The sequence below is a fragment of the Tachypleus tridentatus genome, unplaced genomic scaffold (genome assembly GCF_004210375.1).
Source record: "Tachypleus tridentatus isolate NWPU-2018 unplaced genomic scaffold, ASM421037v1 Hic_cluster_1, whole genome shotgun sequence".
NCBI classification, from domain to species: domain Eukaryota; kingdom Metazoa; phylum Arthropoda; class Merostomata; order Xiphosura; family Limulidae; genus Tachypleus; species Tachypleus tridentatus.
Window position 1 is genome coordinate 16,262,041 of NW_027467777.1, and position 20,012 is coordinate 16,282,052.

General features: G+C 33.8%; 1 protein-coding gene across 2 annotated transcripts in view; it reads right to left on the bottom strand.

Annotated features, from left to right (window-relative positions):
- Positions 1-3,633: 3,633 nt before the first annotated feature.
- Positions 3,634-20,012, bottom strand: part of LOC143241765 (huntingtin-interacting protein 1-like) — a 123,832-nt gene continuing 107,453 nt past the window's right edge. For both annotated transcript variants that reach the window (XM_076484987.1, XM_076484986.1), the window contains 5 exons: positions 19,564-19,628; positions 7,214-7,356; positions 6,283-6,339; positions 5,132-5,212; positions 3,634-3,756 (listed from right to left, as the gene is read on the bottom strand). In XM_076484987.1, the coding sequence (XP_076341102.1) occupies positions 3,679-3,756; positions 5,132-5,212; positions 6,283-6,339; positions 7,214-7,356; positions 19,564-19,628 (424 nt within the window). In that variant the 3' untranslated portion in view covers positions 3,634-3,678. The remainder of the gene's footprint in view (positions 3,757-5,131; positions 5,213-6,282; positions 6,340-7,213; positions 7,357-19,563; positions 19,629-20,012) is intronic.

Consider the following 20,012-nt stretch of genomic DNA (forward strand, 5'->3'; position numbering starts at 1 on the left):
AGTTTATTTTCTCTATAATGGCTTCATATTGTAATATAAAATGTGTTAATGTGAAAACAATGAGGTTCCTACTTACAGCTCTAATAAGCAAAATATGTTAAATCTCTTAATATGGACTCAGTACATATGACTGACCATGTGACCTCTTTGTACTCATTCAATCTTTTGGATTTAATATTTTTTTAATTTCCATTATAGTGTGTGTATAATCTTCACAAAACTTGGTTGGCTTTCAGTTAATATTTCAAGTCTTTCACATATAAAAAAATCATATATTTTAGTGAACTATTTTAATAAAATAAAGATTTGTCCATGAATATATTGAGTATTTGTTTTCAATAGTCTCTGTCCAAAGTAATAATCATGTTAAAATTAAAAATACTTTTCCAAATCTGAATTTCCTTTGTATAATCCCTATGGTCTCCTATATGCATTTAAAACTTTATAATTAATCTGTTATTTTCTACCCTATCTCAAAACAGAATTGGTCAAACTGACTGTCCTTATAATCACCAAAAATATAATCAAAATAAATCTAACTTACTTTTTTCAATCTTTCTAGAATGACTTCAAATTGTAACATGAAACCTAAGTAGCTCGTAACAGTATACATATATCTATAATTAAATTTTATTGTTCTTTGAACTGTGGCTAACTAACATTTCTGTGCTTATAACTTGTAAATCAATCAAGGAACATGCAGCTCATGCTACATTATCAAATTACATTATCCACAAGCTACTACAACTAGCACAAGTAGCTCGCATGTGTCCCTTGTGAAACATTTTTATTTTATTCTTCCAATTGTTTATTTTACTTAACCTAATCTTAACTAAGGTCCCCTATAAAATATCATTATTTTTCTATTTTAGTTGCTTTTATAATTATACATAAAAATAAACATAAAAAACGAAAAATAAAGTACTTATCAAGTCTTCCTTTTTTCTTGCTCTTGGTTGTCGAAGAGAGTTAACCCTAATTTTTTTCTACTACTCGTAGTATTGCAATTAATAATTTTTATTTAATTAAACAATGTTTCAAACAATATAAACTAACACCATGCAAAAAGTAGACAAATTCCCTTATCTCTCAAAACTTTTCTGGCTTCCTAACTCTGAGACAACAGATGTTACAAACTTATCCAAGCTATTCATTAACTTTCTCATGGAATGCTATTCTTACTCTCATGAAATTGACATTTAACTGTCCAGAACATATGTTATAACAAAAGTCATTTAATAGAAAAAATCTTTAATGGCAGGTGGGTGTGGCAGGAGAGTCTGATTTTCTATTTGATAGCTTTTTAATGAGACAAAGTTGAAGACTACAGTAAATGTTGTTTAACTGACCAATTTTGATAGAGTAATTTACATTTAATTTTATACCATTTAAAAGGGTGGTGAATAAAATAGGGATAACGACATACAAACACAAAATGTGTCATGTGTGTCACACTAGAGAAATTCAGGATTTTTTTCAAATATTGGCTTGTAGAATTAAGAACTTAAAACCAATATACTATTAAAATATGGATTATTAGCTAACACGTTATGCTATACTGATTGGTATAACATAAACAAAAAGTAGTTTGATAAAAGTTTGAATGCAAGACACTTAAACTTTGTGTAATGTGCAGTAAACAATTCTCAGGCAGACAGGGTTAACACACCAAATTCACTTTTCTTTAATTATCAGAATGACTATCCACACATGAACCTACATTTATTCCAATTAAATAAAGATATTCAGCCAATAATTTGTTTTCTTTCTAGTTAAATAAAATGAATAGGATAACATGTTCCAACCACAACTCAGTTTTCATTCTCAACTTATTTCCTTTCCAGTTAAACAGAATGATCAAACTAACATGTTCCAATCACAATTCAGTTTTCATTGTATTTAAAGAATGATATGTTAAGCCTCAATTTACTTCCTTTCCAGTTAAATAGAAAAACTAGAATAACATATTCCAACTGCAACTTTATATTTAAAGAGAATGACTAGATTAATACTTCAATCACCACTTTGTAACTTTCCAGTTAAACAGAAAAACTAGAATAACATATTCCAACTGCAACTTTATATTTAAAGAGAATGACTAGATTAATACTTCAATCACCACTTTGTAACTTTCCAGTTAAACAGAAAAACTAGAATAACATATTCCAACTGCAACTTTATATTTAAAGAGAATGACTAGATTAATACTTCAATCACCACTTTGTAACTTTCCAGTTAAACAGAAAAACTAGAATAACATATTCCAACTGCAACTTTATATTTAAAGAGAATGACTAGATTAATACTTCAATCACCACTTTGTAACTTTCCAGTTAAACAGAAAAACTAGAATAACATATTCCAACTGCAACTTTATATTTAAAGAGAATGACTAGATTAATACTTCAATCACCACTTTGTAACTTTCCAGTTAAACAGAAAACTAGAATAACATATTCCAACTGCAACTTTATATTTAAAGAGAATGACTAGATTAATACTTCAATCACCACTTTGTAACTTTCCAGTTAAACAGAAAACTAGAATAACATATTCCAACTGCAACTTTATATTTAAAGAGAATGACTAGATTAATACTTCAATCACCACTTTGTAACTTTCCAGTTAAACAGAAAAACTAGAATAACATATTCCAACTGCAACTTTATATTTAAAGAGAATGACTAGATTAATACTTCAATCACCACTTTGTAACTTTCCAGTTAAACAGAAAAACTAGAATAACATATTCCAACTGCAACTTTATATTTAAAGAGAATGACTAGATTAATACTTCAATCACCACTTTGTAACTTTCCAGTTAAACAGAAAAACTAGAATAACATATTCCAACTGCAACTTTATATTTAAAGAGAATGACTAGATTAATACTTCAATCACCACTTTGTAACTTTCCAGTTAAACAGAAAACTAGAATAACATATTCCAACTGCAACTTTATATTTAAAGAGAATGACTAGATTAATACTTCAATCACCACTTTGTAACTTTCCAGTTAAACAGAAAACTAGAATAACATATTCCAACTGCAACTTTATATTTAAAGAGAATGACTAGATTAATACTTCAATCACCACTTTGTAACTTTCCAGTTAAACAGAAAAACTAGAATAACATATTCCAACTGCAACTTTATATTTAAAGAGAATGACTAGATTAATACTTCAATCACCACTTTGTAACTTTCCAGTTAAACAGAAAAACTAGAATAACATATTCCAACTGCAACTTTATATTTAAAGAGAATGACTAGATTAATACTTCAATCACCACTTTGTAACTTTCCAGTTAAACAGAAAAACTAGAATAACATATTCCAACTGCAACTTTATATTTAAAGAGAATGACTAGATTAATACTTCAATCACCACTTTGTAACTTTCCAGCTGAGCAGAAAAGACAAACACTTTGCCAGCACTTTGTAAGAATAAAAGAACTTTTTTACCAGCAAACCTTTTTTTTCTGAGTGGACAAAACATATTTAAGTTGAATTTAGTGTCAGTATAATTTTTAAAAATTATACTCAGTTATAGCTTTGCTCACAATTGCTCTCAACTGCAAACATATGGAATATGTAGATGATGAATACAGATTTTTTAAAAACACTAGATTTATTATATTCTACACAACTATTCTAGTTAAAAAACCTAATACTCACTAAACATTAATATCTCTTTCACCAATATCTTCTAACTGTTCATCTGTTACATTCAGGTTGCCAGGGAATCTTGGATTCTATAACAATACACAGTTTAGTACATCAAAATAAACTTGATTATGTGATTTAGTAGCTGGTACTTCTAGAAAATAAAACAATCTCTGCCATCCAGTTTTAAATTTCTAACATTTCAAATTTGTTGAAACTCAAACAACCAGAATACAATTTCACAATAAAATACTGTGCAAGTTAAAAATCAATCAAGAACTACACCATAAAACAAAAGGTTTATTCATATGAAAAATAATTATTTAAAAATAACTAAAAAACATATTATTAATTCAAATGTTTGTTAAATTTTAAGAATATCTACACAGTTATTCAAAACCTCAATTACCTAATAAGATTTTTTTCAACTTCAAAAAATGTTTAAGAATAAATATGATATTTCCTTCAATTAGAAGTAAAGTAGTTTTTTGGGTGAAAAGGAAAAAAAAAACTCCTGTCATTGTTTCATGGGAGTATTGCATACACTTTTGGAAAGTCTAGATACTGTTATATCCAAACACGTAATCCATATAATGGTAACAAATATCAGTCAAGAGTTGTGACAGTCAAAGAGGCACAAGAATCAGGAGTGTCATCATCACATTACCAGCAACATTCACGTGCACAAACTGATTAACTCGTTTTGATTTTCAAATCAAATTATGTGACCTTCTTTCATTGTCTGTTGAAAGTTGCAGATTTGACCTTCTTGCCTAGCAGAAGGTTACCATTACTATGAGTCGAGAGTCCTTGTCAGAACCAAACATATTTGTTAGTGCTGTTATAGCATTGTTTGGCATAACAGGTGGATTTGACTAAATAATAGCTGTCAAATTATCCACTGTGACTGCACCCATAGCAGCTACACAGGTTGCAAGTCCAATCTTGTACATGCAGGTAATTGAGGGAATAACGGTGGCTCACAATGATATGCTGAACAGTAGCAAAGATCCACAATGACAGGGGAAGAAGAGAGCTCACATTACAAAAGAAAAAAAACTATCAACTACAGTCTTCTGATGATGATATGGCCAGTCACAATGGAGTCACTTTTTGTCTAATTTATAAAATAAGTTGTGACTGTCATATCTAATTGTATGCCACATCATGTTAAAGTTCCCTCACAATCATATAAATCTCAGATCTTTTACACCCGATCCTTGTCAGTGAGGTACCTCTGGTTGAGGGAGAAATCCTACATTAATCTTACAAGTGTATTTCAAACTGAAAAAGATTTGATAATTTAGTTAAAATTAACAAAAGTTATTGCAACACACTCACTTTGGAGATTTTCACTCTATACCATCCTTCAAAAAATGAAAACCTATGCATATTAAAAATATATGTACTTTTCTCATCTATGCAAATAAACCATCAATTAAAGAAATTGTTATTTCCACTTACCCTTTTATGAAAGTCTAACTTTGCAACAAGCAGATTACAGTAGTTTCTGATTAACTTTCCATAACTTTCCTGTAGGTGCCCCTAGAAATAAAACCTCCCAATAACCAGACATTACTCATGTTTGAAAGTCTTAAGCTTATAATTCACTCATGAAGAAATCACTTTTTCAAAGAATATGATTAATTAACACTTTCATGTGAAAACAAAACCATTCAACTGAAAAGAAACACACACAAAAACAAAAACAACAATGGAGAAATAGACTAATTATAACTATGATTGTCTCCATTAGAATATATTAGACATATTCCACCTGGAATTTATTTATTCAGTAATTAACATATTTTATTTGGAATTTATTTATTCAATAATTAACACATTCCATCCAGAAGTTATCTATGAAATAAGCAACATTCTAGGCACCATTTATTTATTTAACCAAATGTGCACAAGTTTAGTACACTGAACCAACTCTTTAATGGAGAAAGAATATTGATTATAATTCTGAAATTACTATGTACAAAATGTGGCAATATTATAGTGAAATGTACAAGTCTGTTAAAAACAAAAACATCAGATTTTTTTACAAAAGTATTTGTATTAAAGATAGGTCTGTGAACTGATGACATCAGTGCAGAGCAATTATCTACAGTTTGTTTCAGTACACTGTATCTGGTATTTACCATCCATCAGTTTAGAGTAAATTGAACAGTTGATAACTCTGATATAACATATGTAATACCAAGTTGAATGATACTGTAAATGGTCAAAAAGGTACACACTTCAATAATATTTCTGGTGTCATTAGAATGACACTATGATTCCTCTATTTTATGTCACACACACTGGTAACATTTTGCTGTAACAAATTATAGCTTTTCTACTTAATGTCATATACACTGGCTATATTTTGCTGTGACACACTGATTTGTTTACCTAATATCATACACACTAGCAACATTTTGGTGTGACACACCATGATTTAGATAAATACTGTAATACTTTACTGTGGTCCATTTATTTGTTCACTTAATACCATTTATGCTGGTAACATTTTGATATGACATACAATATTTTAAGATGTATTTAACTGCTCATTTATATATCATACTAAAGTTATAAAATGTTTTTAAATAAAATGGCTAACATACCCACAATTTTCCTAAATCGACAAGTGAAGACCTGTATTTGTATGAATCAGGCATTACCTGCAAATAAAAAAATTCTTCACTTCACATCACTCATTTTCAAAATCTACCATAAACAAATATGACAAGGAATACAAAGAAAGTTAACATGTTATTGAAAACAATACTCATTTAACTATTCAGCACAGAACACAACATTAATAGTTTTAAGATACACAATATCTTATTTAGAAGTGAAACAAGAAATAAATACCATGATGTAATACAAATTATATGCAAAAAAACTCTCTAAATATCAACACGAGTATTAATAGAAAATGATGATGTTGATGGACAAAAAGTTGAATCTGTACATATAAAGATGTCCACAAACTTAAAGTGAAACCATTTGAATATCAATACATCCAAGGATTTAAAGTAGAATCTATATATCACTATGTCTAATATTTTGAAGTAGAATCTTTAAGGATATCAACATGTCCAAGGATTTGAAATGGAATCTATATGGATGTCAAGATGTCCACAAAGTTAAAATGGAATCTGTACATATGCCAAGATGTCAAAAATTTAAAGTGAAATCTGGTTGAAGTAGAATCTGTATGAATACTAAGACGTCCAAAGATTTAAAGTAGAATCTCTACATATACCAAGATTTAAAGTGGCTTCTGTATGGATATCAAGATGTCCAAGAATTTAGAGTCAAATGTATACATATACCAAGCAGCATTAGAATTTAAAATAGTATTAGTAGAGATATGAAGGTGTCCAATAACTTAAAATGTGGACATTTTAAGGAAATATTTTAAAGCTTAAAAAATCCTTTTTTTTTTCAGGCAAAAATGTAATTGTAACATTCTCCAGAATGAAGCAAGACTGCTAAAAGTTATGGTTAATCAAAGATTTACATCTAACAGTAACAAACACTATTTCTTACATTTTTATGCCCTTCTCTCAAAAGTTTGTGTAGGACATGACAAAACTTCCAACAAATAATTGGCTGCCCTTGTAACGGAATCTTCATAACAATATCCCAAAATGTATTGGCTCCCTTCTCATGGAATGTCCCAATGATTGCATCTTAATGTACAGTTAAGGACTCTGCTTAGAGAACTGAAATTTTTAACATTAGAATACAAGCAATTTCAAAGTTGAAACAGATCATTTTTTCAGAAAAACTATTATTTAATAATGACAAAGTTTAACCTGCAACAACGTAGAAGTACTAGGATTAACAACTAATTACCATTTTCTTTTAACAGAACAACATGTTGTCACTTAAACAATACAGTTAGTAAACTTGACAAAAGCAATGAAGAACAGAGCTCATGAAAACATGGCCTGTTAAGACTATTGGGGTTTAATATCCTCTGTGTTCTTCAGATGGAACTCTTGAGGTTTATGTCCTCTGTGTTCTTCAGATGGAACTTCTGGGGTTTATGTCACCTGTGTTCTTCAGATTGAACTCTTTGGGTTCATGTCCTCTGTGTTTTTCTGGATGCTTTTTCGATCCAAGTCAACCTGTGAGGTAATGACTTTATTTTTCTTTTGTTTTTATGGTTGTGTGTGTTATTCACTTAATATTTCTTCTATCATTTAGTTTATCTATAAATCTTTAGTTACATTAAAATAATAACTCACCAACTAGCTCATCACATTTATTTTGAGTAAATACAGTAAAACCTAAGGCCAGAAATTGCATAGGGCAGAAACCTGTACAAGTCAGAAATATCAAAATTTTGCTGCATTATCTTAAGATTTCACTTATAAAAGGCCCTCTATATGGCAGAACCTGCATAATACAGATGGAAAACTATCTTTCACCTACCTCATCTATCAATAAGCAGGATTAGAACTTAAGTAAGGCAGAAAAATGTTTTTGATTAAATATTAATTTCTTATTTAATTAATAATTTATTTAAATATTAATAAATTCTTGTTGATTGGTTGGTTGGTTTCATATTTTATGGCACAAAGCAACTAGACTATCTGTGCAAAACATCTGGTAAAAATTTAAGTTCATAAAAGGAAATAAGGGTAAAACAAAACAAAACAAAGTTGGAAAAAAAAAAAGCATTAAAACCAATGTTTACATCTAGTCCACAGAGGAAACACAAAAAAACTACAGTAATACGAGTTGTGAAGGGCTTTCTGTAGCATAACTGTAATTATCATAACTCACAAGGAAGACTAACAGGTAAGCTAAAAAAACACCGTCAGTCACCTGAGGTTGGCTTTCCAAGTCCTGGTTCTGAGTTATTTGATGTTATGGCCATTTTCAGAAAGTAAAGCAATAAAAGTTTTAAAAGACTTATAGAAAAATTTTAATTATAACTTGCTAGGATGACTAATGAGTAGTTCACACAGCAGCATTAGTCACCTGAAGTTGGTCTCTCCATTCCTGGTTTCAAGTTATGTGACGTAACGGCCATTTTCTAATTTCAAATCAAACTAGATGTACTTTGATTCTTAAAAGAGAATCACATTAAAAAAAGGTCTAATGTATAAATTAAAAAACTTAAATAGCATGAAAAAGATAAATGACCTTTAAAAAAACTAAAATAATTTCCAAAGTAGATAGTGTCTAATACCATAGATAAAGTTTGGGACAAAATATGTTTAAAATGGCACCGTCATTGAGAGTCATAACAACGGCAAGACAGTAAAATGTGGCTTATTGTGACCTGAGTGTTACACAGACAACATATTGGTGAATCAGTCCCAGACAAAACAAAACAAAACAATGAGTTAAAAAAACTGTGACCAAAGAATAGTCTAGTTAGAACAACTTCTTCTTTCCAATTCTTATGGAAACAAGACAGCCAAAGAACAATAGAGGGTTTTATTTGGAAAAGCTTGTTTTCACGTTGCTCAATTCAAGTCAGCTGCTAATTGGCATGGAGCCAAGCCTTTAATGCAGAATCATAGTCCATGTATGGAACAGGCACTGCAGTCATAGTGCCAAAACAGGCAGATTTAGCTGTGATGTTGGCAAGTTAATTCCTGGAGATACCAATGTGATCCAGTATCCAATAAAACAGGATAGAAGAAGATGTTAAAGAAAAATGGGCCAGTCTGTTTTGAATATTGGAGAGAACAGGGTGTGAACTAACATAAAGCAATTCCAGGACCAGTAGAAAATTAAGCAAGTCAGTATAAATAGTGCAATTTGAGTATTGCTTAGGGTCTATGTATTCCAGGGCAAGAGAAATGGCATACAGTTCAGCAGTGAACACAGAAGCTGTAGAGGGGATTCTGAGAACAACCACATAATCACAACAAACCATGGCAGAGCCCACAGAGTCACCTGATTTCGAACCATCTGTATAAATAAGAATGGAAGAATGGTTCAAAAGATGTTCAGCAAATAACAGACAGTATTTCAATTGGGAATGTCTGCTTTTCTCAGATGACTTAAATACAGGTCACATTTGGGGACTGTAATAAGCCACGGTGGGATGGGCTGACCAGTGGATACAGCAGTATTATCCAAGATAGACGCAATTCATCCAACTGCACGTGGAGCAATGTCAGATTGTCTGTTCTGAAAAAGCATGTCCCACCGAGGAAGGAAAAATACAACCCCGGGTGGAATGCTTTGGTAAGGAACGGAGTTTTGAAGCATACAGTAAAGACAGTTGCAAATGGCAGAGGTGCAAAGAAAGTGCATGAGACTCTGTGTATAAGCTCTTAACTGGGAAAGTGTGGAAAGCCCCAGTGCAGAGCCAAAGTCCTTGATGATGAATGTGGTCAAGCATCTTTAAGTATGAAGTTCTGGCAGAATCATAGACCAGTGATCCATAGTTGAGTTTTGATTAGCACGATATATCTTCAGCACAGAACATCGATCAGCTCCCCAAGTAGTGGAAGAAAGGACCTAGAGGATGTTCGGTGCTGTCCTACATTTTACCCGTAGCTGCTTGATGTGTGGTAGAGAGATCAGTTTATGTTCAAAAATAAACCCCAAGAAATTTGTCTCAGGGACCACAGGTAGCACAACTTCACTGATATGGAGTTCAGGACCTGGGAGAATACCGGATAGCAGCAAAGAGCAAGCAAATGGTTTTAGAGAGAGAGAAGTTAAAGTCACTTGCTGTGGTCCACTTCAGTAAACGACTGAGGGCAGTCTGTAGCTGCTGCTCAATATACCTCATGTTTGACAACTGATGTAAGATGTGAAAGTCGTTAACATAGAGCCCATTTGCAATAGTAAGAGGGAGTTGTTCAGTGATGGCATTAACAATTATATTGAAAAGCGTGACACTCAAAACACAACTCTGAGGGACTCCAAGTTTCTGTAGAAAAAAATTGGAAAGTGTCAAACTCGCATGAACTTGGAATTGCCTGTCCATTAAAATTTTTTCAATAAAAATAGGCAAATAGCCACATCACCCACATATATGGAGGTCTCGCAAAATGCCATACCTTCAGGTTGTATCATAAGCCTTCTCAATGTCAAAGAATACTGATACAAGATGTTGTCATTTGAAAAAGGCTTCTCTGATTGATGTTTCAAGTCGAATCAGGTGGTCCATGGTGGAGCGCTGTCATCAGAGCCCACACTGGGTGGGTGACAGCAGGTTGTTTGATTTGAGGAATCAAAGAAGATGAGCATTAACCATTCTCTCTAAGGTCTTACAGAGACAGCTGTCAAAGCAATTGGATGGTAGTTTGAAGGAATCTTGGGATCTTGCCTAGGCTTAAAGAAAGGTAGAACAGTAGCCTGGCACCAAGCATCAGGAAAAACATTTTTCTGCCAGATCCAATTAAATACAATCAGAAGAACAGCAAGAGAAGCAGGGGATAGATGGTACAGCATTTCATAGTATACATCATCAAGTGTGACCAATGTACTGCCAGATGGATGAAGGGCCAGTTTGAGTTCCACCAGTGTAAAGGGGCAATTATAGTCATAGAGACAATCAGCTCAAAAGGAAAGATGTGATTGCTCTGCCTGAGTTTTGATGCCAGGTGGAGGAGGAAGAAGAAGTGCTAGATACCCAACAAAACCTTTCAACTAGAGTAAAGGCAATGCTCCAGGTATCAGCTACTTCCTTGTCATCTGAGAGCAAGATCGAGAGGGGAACAGAATTATATTACCCACTAACCTTTTAAATCTTGTCCCATGTGACTTTGGAACTGGTGGTAGAAGAAATGCTGATTGTGAACTTAACCCAAGATTCCTTCTGGCTTCAACATTTTAATCACCAAGCATTTGCACTGGGCTGCTAGAAAGCGATGCAATGCAAGAGTGTGGGATACCTACAAAAAGTATCCCAGGCCTGTTTTTGAGCATTCAGTGCCATGTGGCAGGCAGAATTCCATCAGAAATGAGGATATCATGAAAAAAGTATTGAGGTTTTAGGAATACACTGAGCAGCTACCTGTATAATACAGTCAGTTACTGCTGCCACACAGTCATCTAGTTACGGCTCACAGACGATGGCAGGATCAAGTTCTGCGAGAGCAGTGAAGAGGGCTAGTTTGCTTGATCCAGCTTTCAACAATGCATGTTGGTCAGGTGGCATCAACCAATGCCAGTCTCTCTCAAAATTATAGGAATATGATCACTGCTTTGTGGATTATTGTCAATCCTCCATGAAAAGTGAGAGAATAGTGAAGGGGAGCAAACTGAGAGATCAATAGCAGTAAAAGACTGAGTAGGTGCATGAAAATAAGTATAAAAACTGCTATTGAAAAGAGAAAGATTGGGATCAGAGAGCATACTCTCTATGGAGCTACCCCTGCCGTCAGTATCAACATTTCCCCAGAGGGGATGATGTCCATTAAAGTCCCCCAGGATTAAAAGGGGAGACAGCAACTGTTCAATGAGAGCATCAAGGTCTGATTGATCATAGTTCTCTCAGATGACAGGTAGAGAGAACAAACAGTGATGGTACAACTGAAGGAAAACACAGATGGCTGTAGCCTCAAAGGGTGTGTCGAGTGGCAAAGACAAGGTCGGCACATGCTAACCAACCAACAGTGCCACCCCTACATGCACTCGTCCATTGCACAGCCTGTCATTTCTGTACAAAGAAAACTGCTGAAAGGTAACTGTAGCAGCAGGCTTCAGAAATGTTTCCTGTAAGGAAAGACATACAGGATGGTAGGAAGCAATCAGTGTTTTGATGTTATCCAGATTAGAACATAAATCTCCATAGTTCCATTGTATCAAGATGACCATTTTTATTTATGTGTAAGCAAACTGGGTGGCGAATCCTTCTTTTTATGATCACATCTTTTTTTTTTTCCGTCTTTATTCGAGGGAGATCTATCAACCTCCATGGATCCTGCCCTGGGTTGATTGGGCAGGTCTATGCTGTTGGAAGAGGATTCCAGTGACTGAAGACATAAACAAATGATCGTTTTGCATGTTGGGGTGGAAGAAGAAGATGTATCCAAGGAAATGCCTGAACCCAAAACCAAAGGAAGTAGATCTTGGGATTTGTTGGAATGTTTGTAAGGAACAAAGATGGGCGTTGAAGTTGGTTCATCAACTTTTTTAACCATGGAGGTCAAAATAATTTTCATTTGTTTTATGAATGATTCTTTTGGAGGCACAGAGAGATCCGACTTCGTCCCACAATAGTAGTGGAACGAAGTGCAGCAGCACACAACCGAGATGAAGTGGTGGACAGCAACTTTCGAGGCTCAGAATAAATAATGTTATGAATCGTTTTCAAATAATTTACCTCTTTTTCTTCCAACTATTTAGGGCAAGAACAAAAGTAGGATGGGTGAGAACTATTGCAATTGATGCAATGAAGGTCCGTTTCCCACTCATAGGCATTGTGATCCTTGCCACTGCAACAAGCACACGTCAAGGAACCACAACGTGATGTCTTCGACTGACCGAACTGTTGACACTGAAAATATCTGAGAGGGTTTGGAATGTATGGCCATACCCTGCAATTAAGATAACCTGCCTTGATGGTGGCAGGTGGATGTGGTGATGTAAAGGTCAGAATGAGGACACTGGTCAGCATCATAATTCCATCTTTGTGAGTGGAGATACATCTCACTGCAAAAACTCCTTGGGTGGAGAAAGCAGTGAGAATCTCTGACTCAGGAATGTTCTTCAAATCCCTCTCAACAATAACTCCTCATGATGAATTCAAAGTAGTATGAGGTATAACCTCAATAGATATATCCCCAATTACCTTTGAATGGAGTTCACTGTGTTGAGATGTGGATGTTTCCACCAATATGGAAGCAGAGCAAAGCTTCTTTTCTGACTCTGGAGAGCTACCAGGTCCCCTAGTCCCTTCTAAATGAAAAAGGTAGACATCTGCCCTAAAGATTTGTCTGAAAGAGAATGTAGTAAAAGAAAATGATGTAAAAGATGTGGTCATTTACCTATGGACTGTTTTTTCACTATTTTATTTGAAGCATCCATGATAAAAAAAAGGAATATTTCAGTACCCACTGATCCCACCCACCATGGAGCTCTAAGAGAAGATGCACAATACCATACAAGGACACTGCAGCAATGCCAGAGTTTAGTACACACTATACCCAAACACCAGATACAATGTCCACAACACCTGTTGAGAACATCCAACACTGGTACTTGGTTGACCCTAGCTCAAGTGGACCAGCCAATTGGCCCAAAAGGGGCCACCCCAAGGCTGCCCGTTTACAGAATTGTTGTTTTTTTTTTATTTCGGGCAAAGCTACTCCAGGGCTATTTGCACAAGCTGTCCCTAATTTAGCAGTGTAAGACTAGAGGGCAGGCAGCTAGTCATCACCACCCATCGCCAACTCTTGGGCTACTCTTTACCAATGAATAGTGGGATTGACCATCACATTATAATGTCCCTATGGCTGAAAGGATGAGCATGTTTTGTGTGACAGGGATTCGAACCTGCGACCCTCAGATTACGAGTCGAACGCCTTAACTCACCTGGCCATGCCGGGCCCTATCTACAGGAATTCAAGACCAAAGTGGTGTATCAGGGTTGGACCCCTCAACCACCATGATCCTCTCCTCCCCTTCATGGGTCACACTCATGGCAAACACGTGGGTGGATGTTTAGATCCCCAAGGAGGTAAATTGAAAGAACACAGCTTTTCCTGAGAGGTCCCCTCACCACGTACAGGAATCTACACTGAGAGGAAATTCTTGTTTCATTAATAACTTGTTTAAATATTAACAAATTCTCACATATTTTGTTACAGTAAGTATTGGTTAAATATATTCTGTTCTTTTTTTCTTCCGTCATTATTCAGGAGGTCATTATTTGAAAGAACAATTTATTGTACTTTTGGTCACATTTGCTGATGGAAAACTAGAGAAACCACTGGTAATTGGTAAAAGTGAAAATCTGCACTGTTTCAAAAATTTAAAGAAGAATCAACTTTCTGTGGAATGGAAAGTGAATAATCGAGTGTAGATGGCAAGTTCTATATTTGAGAAATTTTTGAACAAAGTAAACAAAAGAATGGAACAAAGAAATAGGAATATTCTACTTTTCCTAAATAATGCAACTTGTCACCCAAAAGTTCAACTTTCAAATATTTGTTTAGTCTTTCTACCTTGATGTACAATATCAGTTTTACAGCCACTAGATAATGGAATTATACAGTGTATAAAACTGAAATACAGAAATTTGAAGCTTCAGCATATTATAGCAAACATGACTGTAAGAGAACATCTGAAATTACCATGAAAATTGATGTTAGAAGTAACTGCACTTTTAAGTCATTCAATCAAATGCATAATAAAGTGCTTGTGAAACTGTGGATTTATTCTTGATAATGGCAGAGAAGTTATTTGTTGTGATGATTCTAGTGAAATCCAAACTCTGATTGAGAAGATTGATGCAGATGATTCTGTGAACGTTGACAAGAATGTTTCAACAGACACTTATGAAATTGATTTAAAATCTATAATAGTATTGCAAGATGGTAACAGTGTGAGAGATTCAAAAGATGACAAAATGGAAAAGATAGTGAGGAAATAGAAATTCCTACTTCATCGCAAATGTTAAGTTATATTAACGATATCAAATTGTATGCAAAAATGAAGGGAGAAAATGAACTTCTTGAAAAGGTTGTAGAATTGGTGTTCTCTTTTAACCAGATGAAAAAAGCCCATTAAAAAAGTGAAACAGTTGAAATTGGACACTTTCTTCAAATAAATTTAAGATTTTGTGTACTTGTGTGCAATGTAAAGTAATGGAGTAAATAAATACTCTGTCATAAGCTCCAACAACAGAGTCACAAGACAGTTAGTGAATTATTGATGCCTGTCACAGAATTTATTAAAATAGAAAAGTGAATTTTGAATATTGTGTTGTTTTGTGATTACATTTTTTCTTCTTCTGGTTCTTTTTCCTATTTCAAATAATTAATATTTATGTTTTATTGTTCATTAACATTAGTACCAAATTCTTGGCCAGGCACATATTAACTGTGTTTGTAGTAAGTACTAAATTTTATTTTATGGTATTTGTATGATATTTTACACAGATACATGCCTCACATTTTTGTACTTTGTTTTCAATGAATGTTGAAGCAATTACACGGTAAGAATATCAGCTTTCAATTGTTAGGCATTCATACGCAGCTTTACAGTCTGGTACACAACGATGTCCTGGGTAGGATGTGAAGTATTTTATTCTTAGAACAATAACAACGCTTCACTGTGTGGTACACGATGTCCTGGGTAGGATGTGAAGTATTTTATTCTTATAACAATAACAACACTTCACTGTGTGGTACATGATGATGTCCTGGGTAGGATGTGAAGTATTTTATTCTTAGAACAATAACAACGCTTCACTGTGTGGTACACAATGATGTCCTGGGTAGGATGTGAAGTATTTTATTCTTATAACAATAACAACACTTCACTGTGTGGTACACAATAATGTCCTGGGTAGGATGTGAAGTATTTTATTCTTATAACAATAACAACACTTCACTGTGTGGTACATGATGATGTCCTGGGTAGGATGTGAAGTATTTTATTCTTAGAACAATAACAACACTTCACTGTGTGGTACACAATAATGTCCTGGGTAGGATGTGAAGTATTTTATTCTTAGAATGATAACAACACTTCACTGTGTGGTACATGATGATGTCCTGGGTAGGATGTGAAGTATTTTATTCTTATAACAATAACAACACTTCACTGTGTGGTACATGATGATGTCCTGGGTAGGATGTGAAGTATTTTATTCTTAGAACAATAACAACACTTCACTGTGTGGTACACAATAATGTCCTGGGTAGGATGTGAAGTATTTTATTCTTATAACAATAACAACACTTCACTGTGTGGTACATGATGGTGTCCTGGGTAGGATGTGAAGTATTTTATTCTTATAACAATAACAACACTTCACTGTGTGGTACATGATGATGTCCTGGGTAGGATGTGAAGTATTTTATTCTTAGAACAATAACAACACTTCACTGTGTGGTACACAATAATGTCCTGGGTAGGATGTGAAGTATTTTATTCTTATAACAATAACAACACTTCACTGTGTGGTACACAATAATGTCCTGGGTAGGATGTGAAGTATTTTATTCTTAGAACAATAACAACACTTCACTGTGTGGTACACAATAATGTCCTGGGTAGGATGTGAAGTATTTTATTCTTATAACAATAACAACACTTCACTGTGTGGTACACAATAATGTCCTGGGTAGGATGTGAAGTATTTTATTCTTAGAACGATAACAACACTTCACTGTGTGGTACATGATGATGTCCTGGGTAGGATGTGAAGTATTTTATTCTTATAACAATAACAACACTTCACTGTGTGGTACATGATGATGTCCTGGGTAGGATGTGAAGTATTTTATTCTTAGAACAATAACAACACTTCACTGTGTGGTACACAATAATGTCCTGGGTAGGATGTGAAGTATTTTATTCTTAGAACAATAACAACACTTCACTGTGTGGTACATGATGATGTCCTGGGTAGGATGTGAAGTATTTTATTCTTAGAACAATAACAACACTTCACTGTGTGGTACACAATAATGTCCTGGGTAGGATGTGAAGTATTTTATTCTTAGAACGATAACAACACTTCACTGTGTGGTACATGATGATGTCCTGGGTAGGATGTGAAGTATTTTATTCTTAGAACGATAACAACACTTCACTGTGTGGTACACAGTAATGTCCTGGGTAGGATGTGAAGTATTTTATTCTTAGAACAATAACAACACTTCACTGTGTGGTACATGATGATGTCCTGGGTAGGATGTGAAGTATTTTATTCTTAGAACGATAACAACACTTCACTGTGTGGTACATGATAATGTCCTGGGTAGGATGTGAAGTATTTTATTCTTAGAACGATAACAACGCTTCACTGTGTGGTACATGATGATGTCCTATGTGTAATATGAAACATTTTATTATTATAGTTATAACATCACTTAACTTTGTGGTACACTAACATTTTCCTAATTTGATATAATTTTCCTATAATAATTATCTCTACTAACACATAGTCATGCTTCTTGGATAACTATGAATATTATGGGATGAAGATAAAGAGTCTCCTCAGATAAATTATTGAGGGTTACAGCAAGTAGTCAAATTCCCTCTATCAAAGCATCTGCACCCAATAAATCCTAATCTTACCAAACACTTCTGATAAAATTTGTCGGGGTAAAATCTGAGAACAGGAGTGGAGATCAAACAAATCCAAGAAATTGAGACTTTTTCCAAAAGAATAACAAAGTTCAGTCTCCAAAAGACAATCTAATCAGTGGAATTAATATATCCATCCATTTGGTGGTGGTAAACCAAAGCATGCTACTCAGAGAAATGAAGGGAACAAAGTATTCCATCACATAATAGAGCAGCAAATCTCCAAGCATTAACAGAAATGTCAGGTGAACTGAGTAACCCTCTTCAGACTTCAAAAACCCAATTCACTAATTGAAGAAATGGAGTGTGAGATCACTGATCCAAACATGCCTCGTAAGAAGCTGGCCTAGTGAACAAAGGTGCTGGATAAAGAGAGTCCAAATTCTCCCCAAATTGACTCAGAACCCCCTAAAGAGACACTTCCAGACTGAATTCACGTCTCAGTCTCACAAAAAAGAAAATCATGAACAGCCTCAACTGAGAAATATATCCTCAAGACAACTGGTATGGGTATTAAAATTTTAATTAAAATAAAGTACAGAACAACATAAGACCTTCTTAGGTCATCTTCAGGTTTTGAGAATACATTTTTACTTCAAGTGGGTTTCTTATCATCATGAATTAGCCTCAACTGAGATAATGCTGACCAATGGACAGAGAAAGTGAGTTTACATTCTAAATTTAAGCTTACTTTCTTAATTCACTTCTACTTGATTTTCATTTTGATTAGTTCAGCAGAAAATCATCTTGAAAAACAAACAGCTAATGAGCTATTCATTGATACAGTAGAGGCACTCATCCACTTGTCTACAAAGATAGGCACACAGTTTTTAAGTTGCTACTAAATAATGATTGTTGTCATTGTCATCTAAATGTGCCTCGTTTGTTTTTCATGCTACTTACAGTTTAGTCAAGTTATCAACTACATCAGCATTTCCAAAAGTGTGAGGCATGTCTCCACACAGGGAAACAAATTAACTCTTGAGTAAAGCCAATAATTGAATAATGCAAAATTTAGCATTTTGATATTTTTTTTTATTAATGAAAATAATAAAGAATTAACACAACACATATAACATTTTCATCTACATATGTATATGATATCTTGTTACTTAATTCACTTTTTCACTTACATTAAAAAACGTAGCAGGCCCACAAGAAACATTTTAAAGGGGCAATGTGGAAGACAAAAGTTTGAGAAACTATAACTGCAGAGCACTTTCTTTCTTGATCAACTCTGCCATTATTAAAGGTTCATCTTCCTGTTAGTGTCACAAAACAAATTTTAACCAAAAATACCAAACAAGCACAACACCAAACAATAAAAAGTACACAAAAGCTTTGACATTAGAGAATAGAAACCAGTTCCTATAAGAACAAACTCAATACCAGTGATAACAAGTACAATAGTATAACTATTAATGGCTTAAAAAATTAAGTGGAGTTAAAAATTAGAATTAAAAATATAAACAAGTAACAAAGAAAGAGTTAAAATATTTTACACTGCTATTATTGTTCAAATATAAACAAATATTAAAATCTATCAATACATAACAAATTTAAATATGGTAAAGCAAAATGCCCTGTATATTAAATCTTAAAAAGAAAAAAAACTGCTTGACAGTTTGGAAACACAAAACTTAAGGAAAGGATACTTCGCACATGTTTTTCTTTCACTGGGGTTTCCTGGTTATTAATGGCCTTCGGAAAGACTGATACCCTGAGAAAGAGAGAGAAAATCAAATATAAAACAATCTATGTTATTGAGTAAATATTTACTGTTTCAGAATACCTTTTGAAAACTTATGCCATAATGAGTACCTTTCATGACAAGAATATTAACTCCTAACATTTAAGGATTTTTATGGAAATAAGCTCAGAGTGCAGTTTTTCTATTTCACTTCTTGATAGCTCATATATTAATGAAAATGAAAGTTCTTTTATGATCTATTACTATATTTCTGCAATGATTTATGTAAAATACATACTATTTAATGCAACTATAGTAAAGTAAAACAATGTTTCTCTCCAGTGTTTATGATACATAAATCAGAGATCATCACCACCGGTAACAGTAATGCCATCTAGTGACCAATGATTGTAA